Source organism: Pristiophorus japonicus, chromosome 2 (genome assembly GCF_044704955.1).
Source record: "Pristiophorus japonicus isolate sPriJap1 chromosome 2, sPriJap1.hap1, whole genome shotgun sequence".
Lineage (NCBI taxonomy): Eukaryota > Metazoa > Chordata > Chondrichthyes > Pristiophoridae > Pristiophorus > Pristiophorus japonicus.
In genome coordinates this window covers 306,406,927-306,425,269 of record NC_091978.1, presented here as the reverse complement: position 1 = coordinate 306,425,269, position 18,343 = coordinate 306,406,927, and the positions used below count along the sequence as shown (strand labels likewise).

Below are 18,343 nucleotides of genomic sequence, written 5' to 3'. Positions count from 1 at the left end.
CCATGTTTCAGGATGTTTGCAGTGCAATTGAAATATGTGAAGATTTATCATAGAATCATACACTGAAGGAAGTGTTATACTGAACACTTAATGGGGCCGAAATTGCCCACTGCTGGAAACAGGGCGCACGCACCCCGTTTCTAGTGTTTTCACCGCCGCAGTGGATGTAGTGGCCTCTTGAGCGAAATTCCACTCTTTGACTTTTTTTCAGTGGAAGTTGGTCATAATGGGGGCGGATATCGTGGCGGTGAGCACATTAGAGGGGCGGAAGTTGGGGGGGCGGAGTGGCCGCCGCTGTCAGTCATCAGCATAGCGCTGATGATGTCATCACAGCGTCGCTTCACCACGGCTCTCCCCTTCACTTAAAGGGGAATGCCTGCGCAATTTTAAAAGTTCGGTCCACTGGGCCACCAGGGAGGGTTTCGGCCTGGTCAGCGGCCTGGCACCCAAGCAGGGGTGAACCCGGGGGCATAATTGTTGGCCCGACATAGCAGTCGGCCAACAAAAAAAAACATAGCGACAGCAGCAGTGCATCCTTCCCTTTAATGGGAGCCACACCACCATTTTAGAAGGCCACAGCCTCACTGCTCGGCAGGGGGAAGATTTTCTCAGCAAAATTTTGCCGTCGGGGGGGGGAACATCGTCGTTGTGCACTCTGATGACGCACTTAGAACAGATCGGCAGCAGCGGAGCAGTGGGGGGGGGGTGGGGCGGTGAGCGGGTCACCACTGGGATACCGCAGGAGCGGAATTTAAAAAATGGCGGCCATTACATGAAAAATCGGCGGCCATTGCACTCCACATCGTGGCCACCGATTTCCGGTAGAAACAGGCCTTAAGGAAAGGAGCAATTTCGGCCCCGATTTTTTTTTAATCAATGAGCTTAATAACAATGGATCATTTGGCTACAGATATTTAAAATGCAACCAAATCCAATTGGTTAAAAATTGGTGACCTTGTCCACAAGAACAAAAAAAAAATCACCATAGAATCAGTAATTGAAAAAAATACTTCTTTTAACCTTTGCAGCACTCGAAATGTTTAATGAATATATTTCATACATTGGATTTCCAGAGAAAATTGTAGGGCTATGAGGAAAGAGCAGGGGAGTGGGACTAATTGGCACGATGGACTGAATGGCCGTCTTCGGTGCTGTATGATTCTATGATAAATCTTCACATATTTCAATTTAGGTTAGCTTATTTTTGAATTCTAGGCATAAATTTAACTAGAAAGCACATTCAATGGAGTAGATATTTAGTAATAACTTAAATTCATCGGTATAAACTGAAATATGTTGTATTTACAATGATAAACACATTTACCTGCAAAAACTCTCTAACATTGGAGCCCAGAACACGAAGGATTGTATCATAGCCAGATTCTTGGCAGAATTCAAAAAACATCTTTCCAAACATCTGTAGAATTTCACCAGCATTGATTTCTGTGAAGGATTAATTACACAACAGAAAAAATTCTGTCAGATCTCATTTCAAATATCTCACAAAGGTTTACTCAGCAGTTATAACAATTTATATAACTTGGAGGTGTTTGTGGATGCTTAGTAACTTTTCATACACTAAATCATTCACAAATTAATGTACTTATAGCAGTGCAGGCTTAACTTCAAGCCAATAACATGCACTTGAGGTTATGTCAAAAGCAGCTCAAAAGCTGGAGAGGCAACATATTGTAAAAAAAATACTTCTAGATATCTACAAGTCATTTTTTGCCTGTTCCAATCTCAACAAATACCTCCTCACCAAAAATGTATCACAATTACAAAGTTGGATCTAATTATTCTTTGATATGAAATTTGTGATACAAGAAAATCAAAATACAATTACTAAATAAACACTGGGGGGGAGAAGGAAAAGGAAAAAAAATCAGATAGGATCACAGTGGAGAATGGAGGAAAATTTGGGCAATGATGTCACGTGCCACCCTGACCAGCTTTTCCCTCTCCTCATCACCAGGATCATCAATAGCTGCTCCTTCCCCACATGCAAATGCAGACGGGAGCAGATCCTGTAACCCGGTAGAATCCCCTCTTGTCCACCCTATTTACAGCTGCTTTCTGGGGCCGACATGAGGAAAATGGCAATAGACCTAAGAAATTATAAATGCCTTCAGGTACCCCCTATCCTTCTCGTTTGCTTTTCTTTAAACAGCTGTTGCTCAGGTTTTCTTGAATCATTGTGCCAGCCGTTATGTATAACTTCACTCCAGATGCCTTTACTGGCACCAACAGTTTTGCTATTTGGTATCCGCCAAGCTGATCTATTTGGAGGAAGAGTAGCACCAGCGGAGGGATGCCAGGCAGGTCAGGCTGTATGAGAGGTGCTTCGTACATTTCTTTTCACTTCCAAAATTTGGCATATCGCCAATCCTACCTCTCCAGAAATCATAACATACAACATTCTCAACTCAAAATTCAATGGCCCCAATATTATTGCCTCTATCATCTGGAGGACATTCATTTTCCAATCACTACAGGCAGGCAGTCTCCGCACCCTAAAAATTAGCCTGGGCTTTTCAGGATTTCCATGAACAGTAAAAGAGAGAGTAGGGGTTAAAGGTAATTACGCAGACTGGTGGAAGGTGAGAAGTGGTGTTCCAGAGGGATCGGTGCTGGGACCACTGTTGTTCAACCTTTACATAAATGATTTGGACTTGGGAATCAGAAGTACAATATCAAAATTTGCAGATGACACCAAATTGGGAATATAGTTAATACTGAGGAAGAATGCAACAAAATAAAAGAAGATGTTAACAAGCTTGCCGAATGGGTCTGTAATTAGCAAATGAATTTCAATCTACATAAGTGTGAGGTGATGCACTTTGATTGGAGGAATAAGGAGGTCACTATTCCTTGGAAATAAGAATGGGATAGAGGGCAAAATAAAACATGCAAACACAACACTAGGGTTCATTTCTAGAGGAATAGAATTCAAAAGCAGAGCTGTTGTGTTAAACTTATACAGAACCTTGTTTAGATCACACAGTTCTCGACTCTATGGGCCCAAGTTTCAGTTGAGGATTAGAATGGCGCACCTCTGAGAGATCCGCCGATTTCCTGGAATAAAAAGCGCGCCAGTTTCCTACTTTGCTATTCTCGACTTTCATGAGGCCTCCTGTGGCCTCGGCGCAACGTAGCAGCAACAGCTGGTGGGGGGGGCGGAGGTACAGCCCTGCGCCTAAAAGACTGCAGGTAGCTGTGCGCGTGCGCAGTGGAGTCTGCGCGTGTGCACAGTAGCTCCTGGCCCCCAGATTCTGTGTGCGTATGCTGCAGGCTGTGTGGGAGGGGCCCGAAGCACGCCGCCTCTGGTCCTGGCCAAATGGACTCCAAGAGCGGGTGATCGACTATGCGGAGGGGAAGTAGATCCTGAGCTCGGACCTGGAGACGACAAACATGAAAGGGAAAAGGAGCTGGCAAAAATGACCATCAAGAAGGAAGATGTCGATTGCTCTCACTGACTGAGGCCATCAAGTGTTCCTGGTGACTGTCTCGGAGACGTTCGGAGGGGCGGGGATAGCAGGAAAGCAAAGAGATTGGGGGCAAGACGTGAGTAGGATGGGACCTGAGCAGGCTCGTCTGTTTAACATTGCCCCCTCTCCTCCCTCCCCCCCCTCCCTCCCTCCTCCTCCATCCCCCCTCCTCCACTCCCGGCCGCGCTCACGACCCTATCCCTGGCCGAGTGGCCTGCCGCTGCTTGCTGCCTGCGTGTATGGGCTGCGTGTGCTTGCTGCTGTGTGTGCTGCTGGAGGGATCTCAGTGCTCCCAAACGATAGGTGCTATAGTAATAATTTTTTATTTCCTGATTTATTGATTATTTTTTTATTTTTTACTTATTGATTTATTGATTTATTTATTGATTGGTTGATTTATTGATTTATTTATAATTTATTATTGATGATGGCTCTTTATTGCTAAAAGTGAAGTGTTTAATGCTTTAGAAAATTTCCTAACTTCCCTTACCCCCCCGCATCTCTGGCTACCTGTGCCTTATTCCTAAAGTGTACGCAAGGTATTTCTGAGCGTACAAAAGTCGATAGTTACTCCGTTCTAAGTTAGTTTGGAGTAACTTTTCGCTGCCTAAACTTGCAAAACAGACGTAAGTGGCTGGTAACGCCCCCTTTTGAAAAAAAAACCTGAACTAAAACAAAACTATACTAACTCACTAGAACTGGAGCAAACTAAATGCCGAGAATTGCGATTTCTAAGATACTCCAAACTAAACTAGTTGCTCCAAAAAAATAGGAGCAACTCCAGCCGAAACTTGGGCCCCATGTTACAAAAAGAATATAGAAGCACTGGTGAAAGTGCATAAAAGATTTACAAGGATAATGATCAGAACTGGAAGGGTACAGTTATCAGGAAAGACTGAACAGAGTGAGAGCTGACCCGATAGAGATCTTTAAAATTATGAGGGGTTTTAATAGCGTGGACCTAGAGAGAAGATGGTTCCACCTCTTTATACAGAGAGTGAAGAGAATATGGAACTCGCTACCACATGAAATGGTTGAGGTGACTAGCATAGATGCATTTATGAGAAAGCTAGATAAGTACATGAGGAGAAAGGGAGAAAAATAGGGTGAGATTAAGTAAATAGAGTGGGAGGACATTTGTGTGGATCATAAACAGTGACACAGACCTGTTGGGCCGAATGGCCTGTTTCTGTGCTGTAAATTCGATGCAATTATACGTAACCAGGGCCTCGACCTACAATAGCCTCAGGCCAAATTTTCCAATGGAAATGAGATTGGTGGGTAAATCCCAGCCCTAATGCATACATTTCAGCTTCCTGTGACTAAAGAGTGCCTTTCATGGTGTCATTCCCAACTTCTCTCTGATACGTCCTTACTATACGGTATAAATGCACATGAGGCCCATGCTTGAGAGAAGGTCAGTCTGTGACCTGTCCTTTATTCCATAGCACTCAAGTGATGAAGGTGGGTGGAGCTTCCCTTTTTATACCTGAAGGTCCAGGTTAGGAGTGTCTCCCAAAAGTTCACCACCTAGTGGTCATTGTTCTCACAGTGTACAACTTGTCAGTTTATATATGGGTTACAATGTTGGTTGAATACATGACATCAGCTCCCCCCGCAAAGTCTTATTTGGATCACAGGTTGAATCTCTCTGGTGGTATACGCTCTATTGTAGAGCGCCTGAATTGGGGCTCCGGTTGTTGGGCGCTGGCCTGAGTGTCTGCTGTTTACGGTGCCACAGGTCTGTCCGGACTGCCTACAGTGACTGGGCTCTCCTCCCTTTGGTTCTGGTGTTCGGTCACCTGTGGTGGAGTGAACTCTATATTGTGTTCTTCTTCTGCTATTTCTACGGGGTTGCTGAACCTCCTTTTTGTTTGATTCACGTGTTTGCGGCAGATTTGTCCATTGGTAAGTTGAACTATCAGAATCCTATTTCCCTCTTTTGCAATCACGGTGCCTGCGAGCCATTTGGGCCCTGCAGCGTAGTTGAGGACAAAGACAGGGTCATTTACATCAATACATCGCGCCCTCGCATTCCTGTCATGGTAGTTACATTGTGACTGGCGCCTGCTCTCGACAATTTCTTTCATGGTGGGGTGTATAAGGGATAACTTGGTTTTGAGCGTCCTTTTCATTAGCAGCTCTGCGGGTGGAACCCCTGTGAGCGAGTGTGGTCGGGATCTGTAGGCCAACAGGAAGCGTGATAAGCGGCTTTGTAGGGAACCCCCTTGGATTCTGAGCATCCCGTATAATTATCTGCACTGCTCATTCTGCCTGGCTGTTTGAGGCCGGCTTGAACTGTGCCGTTCCGACATGGTTAATTCCATTGCCTGCCATGAAATCCTGGAATTCATTGCTTGTGAAGCACGGGCCATTGTCGCTGACCAAGATATCCGGTAGACCATGGGCGGCGAGCATTGCCCGTAGACTTTCTACCGTGGCAGAGGTTGTGCTTGAATTTAAAATGTCACACTCGATCCATTTGGTGTAGGCGTCTACTACAACCAAAAACATTTTCCCATGAAAGGACCTTCGTAATCCACATGGATGCGTGACCAAGGGTTGGCGGGCCAGGGGCTAAGGGGGGCTTCCCTGGGCACATTGCCCAGCTGGACACACGCGTTGCACCTGCGAACACAATGTTCCAGATCTGCGTCTATCCCTGGCCACCAAACGTGTGACCTGGCAATTGCCTTCATCATGACAATGCCCGGGTGCTCATTGTCGAGTTCTCTGATGAACACCTCTCTGTCCATCTGGGGCATGACTACGTGGTTTCCCCACAGTAGGCAATCGGCCTAAATCGAGAGTTCATCCCTGCGCCTGTGAAATGGTTTAAATTCTTCAGGGCATGCCCCATACGTGGCTGCCCAGTCCCCATTCAGTACACATTTCTTGACTAAAGACAATAGCGGGTCTCTATTTGTCCAGACTTTAATCTGACGGGCTGTCACGGGTGAGCCTTCGCTTCTGAAAGCTTCAACAGCCATGACCATCTCAGCAGCATGCTCGGTAGCCCCCTCAGTGGTGGCTAGTGGGAGCCTGCTGAGTGCATTGGCGCAGTTTTCGGTGCCTGGTCTATGCCGAATTATATAGTCATAGGCGGCTAACGTGAGTGCCCACCTCTGTATGCGGGCCGATGCGTTTGCATTTATGGCCTTGTTGTCGGCCAAAAGGGACGTTAGGAGTTTGTGATCTGTCTCCAGCTCAAATTTCCTGCCAAACAGGTACTGGTGCATTTTCTTTACCGCATATACACATGCAAGCGCCTCCTTTTCTACCATCCCGTAGCCCCTTTCTGCCTGGGACAGACTTCTGGAGGCATAAGCTACCAGCTGTAACTGACCCTTGGCATTGACATGCTGCAACACACACCCGACACCATAGGACGATGCATCGCACGTTAACACAAGTTTCTTACATGGGTCATATAGCGTGAACAGATTGTTGGAACGTAACAAATTGCGTGCTCTATTAAAAGCCCTTTCCTGACTGTCCCCCCAGACCCATTCACGGTCAGTTTATACATGGGTTACAATGCTGGTTGAATACATGACACTCAGTGCCTCCTGACTACCACCTTGTAAAGGACTCTGAGGTGCCTCTCCGTACATCAGGGATGAAACAGAAACCTAAGTTATTGTTGTCTTTCTCTTTCAATGTTGACTATCCTGCTGTGTATTTCTACCATTTTAGGTATTTATTGCAATTTGATACCTATCTATCTGCAAGCTAAAATCATCGTCTGACACCAGCTTTTCAATGTTGTGAATATTGTACTATGCTCTGCATTGTTGATGGTCTGCAACAATCTTTTCAATGCATCATTTTAAGCTCAATTGGTAATTTACTTGAAAACCTTCTTTTGTCATAATGCAAATATATTTAATATCTCTCAGCACCATTGAAGGAATGGTAAAAAAAGAAACACTGATAAGTAAAGCACGCTACTGGTAATATGAAAGAACTGGATTATGATTGCAATGAGCTATTTGGCAGATTCCCAATAACTGCAGTATTGTGAAAACACTGGCAGGATCTTCCAAGTGCCGAGTGTGCAGGTTTGGGGGAGGGTCGGCAGTTAAAATTGCGGAAATAAACAGTGTATGGGGAACCCACCGTCATCCCGCCGACTTGCACAGTTAACTTGGGCGTGTTTCGAGGCGTGCCACATACCTGCTCAGGAGAGACAAGCGACCTCATTGAGGTACTTAACTGTTTGCTGATAGACTCTGAACTGCCTTTTTAATATCAGGTTAGGCTCCAACTTGTTGCGCGTGGGATTCATGCACCTTGGGAACCTAATCCGTGAAAGGAAGGCAGAAGCTCAGTGGGCACTGTGCGAGTCCATTAATTAACAGCTGTAAAAAACACATAAATACTCACACCTTACACCTGCTTCCTTGCGTAATGGAAAGACTCTTGCTGACTCCATTTTGTGCAGAGATTTAGCTTTCAGGAGCTTGCAGAGCATTTCTGCAACCTCGGAAACCACTCCCACCACATTGCTAGTCACTCTCAGAACATTAAAGGATTGTATCTCTGATCTCCACTTTACCGACCATCTATTAGATCAGCATGGGTGCCACTTATGCTGTCTCACCTTGGACCTCAGACTCGGGCCAAAATGAGCCCCAACATCAGCCACACCAGCAGCAGCAGCCACAGCACCAGCAGCAGCAGCCGAAACAGCAACAACAACCACAACAGCAGCTTATGTTCCACAGAAGAGAGGGGTTCAACACAGAGTGCACCGCACCAGAGCAATACCCCCAATACAAGGCATATAGGCACAGGATGAGCTTCCTGGACATGACTGAACAGTGCTTCAGGAGGCTCAGGCTATCGCGCCAGGTTGTTGCAGATATTTGTATCTTACTGGAACAAGACGTGCTGTCAAAGTCATCACGCCCTCAACTTCTTTGCCTCAGGCTCCTTCCCGGGATCTGCAGCAGATATTTGCGGCATCTCGCAGTCGGATGCCCACAGGTGCATCACACAGGTGACCGATGCCATGTTTCACTAGACAGTCAATTATGTACACTTTGCCACTGATGAAGCCAGTGTTACTGAGTGGACACTCAGGTTTGTGGCTGACTTCCCACAGGTGCAGGGTGTCATCGGCTGCACATATGTGGCCATGAAGGCACCTACTCATCACCCAGAAGTGCTTGTGAACGGCAAGGGCTTTCACTGTGTAGCTCGTCTGCAACCGTAAAAGGATCATCATGCATGTGTGCACCGGATTCCCTGGCAGCTGTCATGACTCTTTTGTGGCATGCCCTCCGTTAGCTCTTCACACCTCCAAACAGACTTACTGACTGCTGCTTGGAAACAAGGGCTATCCACTGAAGATGTGGCTAATGACATCCTTGAGGAGGTCAAGTAATGAAGCCGAGTAGCATTATAATGACAGCCACATGTCCATCAGATGTGTCATAGAGCAAGCAATCAGCATGCTGAAGATTCATTTATCTGGAGGGGCCCTTCAGTACTTTGTTCATTAATATTCTTATTTGGACAAGAGAGCATAACCTGCCTTTCTGCCGAGATGCTGCCTTTCTCACACCATTTAATTAACATATTTCTTATTTGTCACTCCTGCCATAACCACTTAAGTTATTTTTAGTATTCCTTTCACCTGGAGAATCTATATCAATGTTTGTAACCTGAACTCTGCTCTTATCTTTTGTTAACTTTAAACGATCATTTTTACTACTGTTTTTGATTGAGCCCACCCATCCCCATTTATCAGTTTAAAATCCTTTTTACTATCCTATTTATCCTTTCCGCTAGGTGCAACCCATCCTAATGGTACAGTTCCCTTCTCTCCCAGTACTGGTGTCAGTGTCCCATGAAATGGAACCCCTTTTTCTCACACCATTTCTTTAGCCACGTGTTCACCTTCCTGATCTGTTTGTTCTTATGCCAATTAGTACATGGCTCAGGTAATAATCCTGATGTTACCACCCCTGAGCTCCTAACTCCTGCTTTTTCCTCACAAACGCTCTTCCCTTTTCTTCCCCGTGTCATTGGTTCCGATATTTACCATGACCACTGGATCTTTTCACTTCCTTTCCAAACTCCTTTCCAGCCCACATTGAGAGTTCTCTTATCCTGACACCAGGTAAGCAATACACCCTTCGGGACTCTCGATTGTGGCTGCAAAGGATGCTATCTATCGCCCTAATTATTGAATCCCATATAACTACTACATTTCTAATCTGCTCTTCCTCCCTTTTGACAGCCTCCTGCTCCACGGTGCCTATGTCAGCATTGTGGCTGTTCTCCCCGTAGTCTTTCTCCTTATCCTCACAGGTATCAAGTAAATTGTACCTGTTAGACAGCACCAATGTCTACGGACTTGAACTCCACGAGGCTGAGTACTGTGAACTAAACTTAGTGTGATCTTAGTCTTCTTTATTATAAATTGAGAGTGCATAAATAACATGGCAGTCAACCTTTGATACTGGCCCTGCACTTGTGTGCAGGTGACCATTAGGACTCCAACTTTCGTGCCCTCTGGTGGCAAGTATTACATAGTTACATACATGACATCACTTCCCCCCTCTCCCCGCTCAAAGTCTTTGGTACAAGTTATTTACAAGTTGAGGCGATCCGGAGCCCTGCGCTCCCTGGTTGATCGTCTAAGTTCAAACCCTGGCATGTGTGAGTTGGTCGGACCATTGCTGCACTGCACCGTGGCTGGTCTGACCGGATTGTCAGCAATGGTGGGTTCATCCTCGTGATTGACAGCGAGGTCGATTGCTGTTGGGTGTATGTTGGTGGATCGTCGATGGTGATGTCCGCTTCAAGTCGTTCCTGGTTGTCAGTAAATCGCAATTTGGTCTGATCTAAATGCTTTCTGCACATATGGCCATTTAACATTTTGATTATAAACACCCTATTCCCTTCCTTGGCCAAAACAGTGCCAGCAACACACTTGAGACCACGACGGTAATTCAGGACAAACACAGGGTCGTTAACATCAATGTCACATGAAACAGCCGCGCGATCGTGGTACATGTTCTTCCGGTGTCGCCAGGTTTCCACGTGATCATTAAGATCCAGGTGGACTAGAGAGAGCCTGCATTTGAGGGCTCTCTTCATTTACAATTCTGCCGGGGGAACCCCGGTGAGTGAGTGGGGTCGCGTCCGATAACTGAGCAGAATAGAATGCGAGACAAGCAAGTCTGCAGGGAGCCGTCCGTCACGCGTTTCATGCTCTGCTTGATTGTTTGGACTGCCCGCTCCACTTGACCGTTAGACGCGGGCTTAAACAAAGCAGATCTGACATGCTTGATGCCATTGCGGGTCATAAACTCATTGAATTCCAAGCTGGTGAAACACGGTCCATTGCGCTGACAAGGATGTCGGGCAAGCCATGGGTGGTAAACATGGCCCGGAGGCTTTCAATGGTGGCTGTGAACGTGCTGGATGATATGATTACACATTCAATCATTTGGAGTAAGCATCCACAACTACTAAAAACATCTTTCCTAGAAAGGGGCCGGCAAAATCCTGGATCCTGGAGCACAGTTTGGAGGGCCATGACCACAGATTCAGTGGTGCCTCCCTTGGTGCATTGCTCAGTTGCGAGCAAGTGTTGCACTGATGCATGCATGACTCCAAGTCCGAGTCAATGCCGGGCCACCAAACATTTGACCTGGCAAATGCCTTCAATCATGACAATGCCTGGGTGGGTACTGTGTAGGTTGTATATAAATGTTTTCCTGCCTTTTTTTGGCAAAACAACGCGATTATCCCATAAGAGACAATCCGACTAGATGGACATTTCAACTTTGCGCCGGGGAAACGGCTTAATTTCATCTTGCATTTCACTGGGAACGGCTGACCAGTTCCTATTTAGGGCGCAAATCTTTACTAAAGAGAGCACAGGAACCTGGCTGGTCCAGATCCTGATCTCTCAAAATCATCCATGACCAGTAGCAAGTCTGTGGGCTGCGCCATTTTGACCCCAGTGGTGGGTAATGGTAACCGGCTGAGACCATCGGCATAGTTTTCAGTGCCTGGTCTGTGGCGGATAATATAGTCATAAGGGGATAATGTTAGTGCCCATCTTTGGATACAGGACGAAGCATTGGTCTTTGAAAACAGCGAAATGAGCAGCTTGTTGTCAGTTTCAAGCTCAAACCGAAGTCCAAATAGGTATTGTGCATTTTTTTAACCCCATGTACACATGCTAATGCCTCTTTCTCGACCATACTATAGGCTCTCTCAGCCTTAAACAGCGTATGCAACCAGTTGGAGGTTGCCCGATACATTGGCATGTTGTAACACACAGCTGACCCTATACGATGAGGTGTCACAAGCTAGCACTAAACGTTTACATGGGTCATAGTGTATAAGTAACTTATTTCAACATAGCAGGTTCCTGGCCTTCTCAAAGACTGTGTCTTGAGATTTGCCCCAAACCCAGTCGTCACCTTTACATAGCAACATGTGCAAAGGCTCTAACAACATGCTCAACCCAGGTAGAAAGTTACCGTAATAGTGAGGAGTCCCAGGAACGAACACAGCTCCGTCACATTCTGTGGTCTGGGTGCATTCTTGATGGCTTCTGTCTTTGAGTCCATGGGCCTGATGCCATCTGCTGCAATCTTTCTCCCCAAAAATTCGACTTCCGGCGCCAGGAAAACACACTTGGAGCGTTTCAGCCTGAGTCCCACTCTGTCTAGGCGACTTAGAACCTCTTCCAGGTTGTGTAGATGTTCGATGGTGTCACGACCACTGATCAGGATGTCGTCTTGAAACACAACGGTGCGTGGAACAGATTTCAGCAAACTCTCCATTTTTCTCTGGAAAATGGGTGCAGCCGAACGAATCCTAAAAGGTCACCTGTGGTATATAAACAGCCCTTTGTGTGTGTTGATGCACGTCAGTCTTTTTGAAGATTCAGCCAGCTCCTGTGTCATGTAGGCGGAGGTTAGGACCAACTTGGTGAACGACTTTCCCCCTGCTAACGTTGCGAACAGGTCATCCGCCTTGGGCAGCGGGTACTGATCCTGTAGTGAGACTCGGTTAAGCGTTACCTTGTAGTCTCCATAGATTCTGACCGTGCCATCGCGTTTCAACACTGGAACAATTGGACTGGCCCACTTGTTGAACTCGACTGGCGATATGATTCCTTCGCGTTGGAGTCTGTCCAGTTCGATCTCGACTTTCTCCCTCATCATGTACGGAACCGCCCGAGCCTTGTGATGGATGGGCCGTGCATCGGGGCCTAGATGGATCTGTACCTTGGCGCCTGTGAAGTTGCCGATACCTGGTTCGAATAGCGAGGGAAACTTGCTCAGCACTTGAGCACACGAGACGTCATCCACTGAAGATAGTGCTTTGTTGTCGTTCCAATTCCATCTAATCTTTTCGAGCCAGCTTCTGGGACATTGCCTGGAACAATCCACAATGATAGGTCATGCACAGCTCCATCATACGATACCTTCACTGCCGCACTTCCAATGACTGGTATGAGCTCTTTGGTGTAGATATGCAGCTTTGTATTAATCAGGCTCAGTTTGGGCCTTAGTGCTTTACAGTTTCTCGAATGCCTTCTGGCTCATTATTGACTGACTCGCACCTGTGTCCAACTCCATGGATACAGATTTAAACCTGTAAATACCATGTCTAACCACCAGAGGGCTTATCCCCTGGAGTCCCAAGGGATCTCACAATCCCTTGGGAACACCTGTATAATAGGAGGCCTCACAGGCTGGAGAGGCACTCTGAGATCTGTAATAAAGGATTACAGTCACACCTTACTTTGAGCTTGCAGTATCCAGTCTGACTCTTCATTCAAAACATAACAACTGGCGACGAGATACAAATGACGAACCCCACCGCAACAATGCAGAAAACCGTGGGCATCCTGGAGAAATTTTCGGAGGGAGATGATTGGGAAACCTTCGTGGAGCGACTCGGCCAATACTTCCTGACCAACGAGCTGGAAGGAGAAGCGAACGCTGCCAAACGAAGGACAATAATCCTCACCGTTTGCGGGGAACCAACGTACGGTCTCATGAAAAATCTGCTCGCTCCAGTAAAACCCACAGACAAGCCATACGATGAGTTGTGCACACTTGTCTGGGAGCATCTAAGCCCGAAGGAAAGCGTCTTGATGGCGAGGTATCGATTCTACACGTAAAAGGGGTCTGAAGGCCAGGAAGTGGCGAGATACGTCGCCGAGTTAAGACGCCTTGCAGGACATTGCGAATTTGAAGGACATTTGGAGCACATGCTCAGGGACTTCTTTGAACTTGGCATTGGCCATGAAGTAATACTTCACAAACTTATAACTGTAGAGACCCCAACCTTGAGCAAAGCCATAGCAATAGCCCAGGTGTTTATCACCACCAGTGACAATACCAAACAAATTTCTCAGCACACGAGTGCTGCTGCAAGTACTGTGAACAAAGTAACATTGTTTTCGAATAAAAATGCACAGGGCAGGACTTACACGCCTGCAGCTGCACGTCCACAGATGATTCAGAGTCCACCATCAAGGGTGGTGAATACAAGGCCATTAACACTTTGTTGGCGCTACAGGGGTGATCTTCATTTTCATTCATGCCGCTTCAAAGGATATGTTTGCAAGGGCTGTGGAACAATGGAACACCTTCAATGCATGTGCAGGCGAGCTGCAAACACTGCTAATCCTGCAAACCACCATTTTGCAGAGGATGACAGATCCACAGTGGATCACGATGAACCAGAGCCTCAGACCGAGGAGGCAGAGGTATATGGGGTGCACACATTTACCACAAAGTGTCCCCAGATAATGCTGAAGGTGGGATTAAATGGACTCCTGGTGTCCATGGAGCTGGACACGGGCGCAAGCCAGTCCATAATGAGCAAAAAGACTTTCGATAAATTGTGGTGCAGCAAGGCCTCAAGGCCAGTCCTGACTCCCATTTGCACTAAACTGAGAATGCTCACGAAGGAACTGATTCCCGTAATCGGCAGTGCTACCATAAAGGTCTCCTACAATGGAGCGGTGCACGAGTTACCACTCTTTATGGTACCGGGCGATGGCCCCACGTTGTTTGGCAGGAGCTGACTGGGAAAGATACGCTGAAACTGGGACGACGTCCGATCACTTTCGTCCGTCGACGACACATCATGTGCCCAGGTCTTAAACAAGTTCCCTTCGCTGTTCAAACCAGGAGCAAAAGTGCAGATCCATTTGATTCCGGGGACACGACCCATCCATCACAAGTTGATAGCGGTACCTCACATGATGAGAGAGAGGGTGGAGATTGAACTAGACAGGCTGCAACGAGAGGGCGTCATTTCGCTGATCGAATTCAATGAGTGGGTCAGTCCAATTGTTCCAGTCTTCAAGGGAGATGGCACCATCAGCAACTGTGGTGATTACAAAGTAACTATCAACAATCATTTCTCACTGCCGGATCAATACCTGCTACCGAAGGCAGACAACCTATTTGCGACGCTGACGGGAGGGAAAACGTTCATGAAGCTGGAATTGACCTCGGCCTACATGACGCAGGAGCTGGAGGAATCATCAAAAGGCCTCACCTGCATCAACACGCACAAAGATCTCTTCACTTACAACAGATGCCCGTTTGGGATTCGATCAGCCACAGCAATATTCCAGAAGAACATGGAATGCTTGCTGAAGTCAGTCCCGCGCACCGTAGTCTTCCAGGATGACATCTTAGTTACGGGTTGGGACACAGTCGAGCACCTGCAGAACCTGGAGGAGGTTCTTAGTCGGCTTAACCATGTCGGGCTCAGGCAAAAACGCTCGAAGTGAGTTTTCCTGGCGCCTGAAGTGGAGTTCTTGGGGATAAGAATCGCGGCGGATGGCATCAGGCCCACTGATTCGAAGACGGAGGCAATCAAGAACGCACTGAGACCACAGAACGAGACGGAGCTGCGGTCATTTCTAGGACTCCTGAACTATTTTGGTAACTTCTTAGCAGGTCTTAGCACATTGTTAGAACACCTGCATGTTTTACTGCGTAAAGGGGATGAATGGGTATGGAGTAAAAGCCAAGAAAATGCCTTTGAGAAAGCTGTTATGTTCAAACAAATTGCTTGTGTTGTACGATCCATGTAAGCGTTTGGTACTAGCATGCATGTGATGCGTCGTCGTACGGGGTAGGGTGTGTATTGCAACATGCTAATGAATTTTGGAAATTGTAACCTGTTGCTTATGCATCCAGAAGTCTGTCTAAGGCCGAGAGGGCCTACAGTATGATCGAAAAAGAAACGTTAGCGTGTGTTTACGGGGTAAAGAAAATGCAGCAATATCTGTTCGGGCTCAAATTTGAATTGGAAACCGACCAAAAGCCGCTTATATCCCTCTTTTCTGAAAGCAAGGGTATAAATACGAATGCATCGGCCCGCATCCAGAGATGGGCGCTCACATTGTCCTCATACAACTATGCCATCCGCCACAGGCCAGACACAGAAAACTGTGCCGATGCTCTCAGTCGACTGTCATTGCCCACCACAGGGGTGGAGATGGCACAGCCCACAGATTTAGTTATGGTAATGGAAGCGTTCAAGAGTGAGCAATCACCTGTTATAGCCCAACAGATTAGAACCTGGATGAACCAGGACCCCTTACTGTCCTTAGTAAAAAACTGTTTGCTCCATGGGAGTTGGTCTAGTGTCCCGTTAGAGATGCAGGAGGAACAAAAACCGTAGCAGCGACACAAAGATGAAATGTCTATACAGGCAGACAGCCTCCTATGGGATAATCACTTTCATTAGTGATCTCCACAGAACCCATCCAGGCATCGTAATGATGAAAGCGATAGCCAGATCCCACGTGTGGTGGTCCGTTATCGATGCAGACTTAAGAGTCCTGTGTGCACAAATGTAATACATGTTCAGAGGTGAGCAATGCACCCAGGGATGCGCCACTAAGTTTATGGTCCTGGCCCTCCAAACCGTGGTCCAGAGTCCATGTCAACTATGCAGGCCCATTCTTGGGAAAAATGTTCTTTGTAGTAGTAGATGTATACTCCAAATGGATTGAATGTGTGATAATGTCGGCAAGCACGTCCGCAGCCACCGTTGAAAACCTACAGGCCATGTTTGCCACGGACAGCCTGCCTGATGTCCTTGTAAGTGACCATGGGCCGTGCTTTACCAGTGCCAAGTTCAAGGAGTTCATGACCCGCAATGGGATCAAACATGTCACATCTGCCCCATTTAAACCAGCAACCAATGGTCAGGCAGAACGAGCAGTTCAAACAATCAAGCAGAGTTTGAAAAGAGTAACTGAAGGCTCAATGCAGACTCGCTTATCCCAAGTCCTGCTCAGTTACCACACAAGACCTCACTCGCTCATTGGGGTCCCTTCCGCTGAACTGCTCATGAAAATGGCACTTAAGACAAGGCTCTCGTTAGTTCACCCTGAACTGCACGAACAGGTAGAGAACAGGCAGCTTCAACAGAATACATATCATGATCACGCAAATGTGTCATGCGAAATTGAGATAAATGATCCTGTATTTGTGTTGAACTATGGACAAGATCCCAAGTGGCTTCTGGCAATGTTTTGGCCAAAGAGGGGAGTAGGGTGTTTGTGGTCAAACTCTCAAATGGACTCACCTGCAGGAAACCCTTGGACCAAACCAAACTCAGATTTACGGACTATCCAGAACAACCCACAATAGACTCCACCACTTTCGACCCTCCAACACACATACAAGTGGCAACCAATGCAGCGGTTGACCACGGCACGGAACCCATCACCCACAGCAGCCCAGCAGGACTCACCACCCCCAGCAGCCCAGCAAGGCCTACTGCGCAGCAGTCCAGGGAAGGCCCAACAAACGACTCACCAAAACCAGCATTTGCACCGAGATGATCAACCAGGGAAAGGAAGTCCCCAGATCGACTCACATTGTAAATAATTACATTATTGACTTTGGGGGGGGGGGGAGTGTTGTTATGTATGTAAACCTGTAAATACCATGTCTAACCACCAGAGGGCTTATCCCCTGGAATCCCAAGGGATCCCACAATCCCTTGGGAGCACCTGTATATAAGGAGGCCTCACAGACTGGAGAGACACTCTGAGATCTATAATAAAGCACTACGGTCACACCTTACTTTAAGCTTGCAGTATCCAGTCTGACTCTTTATTCAAGACAAAATCAATAGTGTAACTATTTACAATGTAATTCGATCTGGGGCCTTCCTTTCCCTGGTTGATCGTCTCGGTGCAAATGCTGGTTTTGGTGAGGCGTTGGTTGGGCCTTCCCTGGGCTGTTGCGCAACTAGCCTTGCTGGGCTGCTGGAGATGGTAAGTCCTGCTGGGCTGCTGGGGGTGATGGTTCTGCTTCGTGGTCAACCGCTGGGTCGATTGCCACTTGTGTGTGCGTTGGGGGGGATCGAAAATGGTGGCGTCTATTGTGGGTTGTTCTGGATAGTCCTTAAATCTGAGTTTGGTTTGGTCCAAGTGTTTTCTGAAGGTGAGTCCATTTGAAAGTTTGACCACCTTACTCCCCTCTTTGGCCAAAATAGTGCCAGGAAGCCATTCGGGACCTTGTCCATAGTTCAACACAAATACAGGATCATTTATCTCAATTTCGCATGACACATTTGCGCGATCATGAAATGTATTCTGTTGAAGCAGTCTGCTCTCTACCTGTTCGTCTAGATCAGGGTGTAGTAATGAGAGCCTTGTCTTAAGTGCCCTTTTCATGAGCAGTTCAGCGGGAGAGACCCCAGTGAGCGAGTGGGGTCTTGTGCGGTAACTAAGCAGGATTTGGGATAAGCGAGTCTGCAGTGAGCCTTCAGTTACCCTTTTCAAGCTCTGCTTGATTGTTTGAACTGCTCATTCTGCCTGACCGTTGGAC

At 47.0% G+C, this 18,343-nt stretch overlaps 1 protein-coding gene across 1 annotated transcript in view; it reads right to left on the bottom strand.

Annotated features, from left to right (window-relative positions):
• The window catches only part of gucy1b1 (guanylate cyclase 1 soluble subunit beta 1), a 185,780-nt gene extending 184,363 nt beyond the window's left edge, over nt 1-1,417 (bottom strand). The window contains exon 1 of the mRNA XM_070862479.1: nt 1,325-1,417. Coding sequence (XP_070718580.1) covers nt 1,325-1,417 — 93 coding nt within the window. The remainder of the gene's footprint in view (nt 1-1,324) is intronic.
• Nucleotides 1,418-18,343: the final 16,926 nt, after the last annotated feature.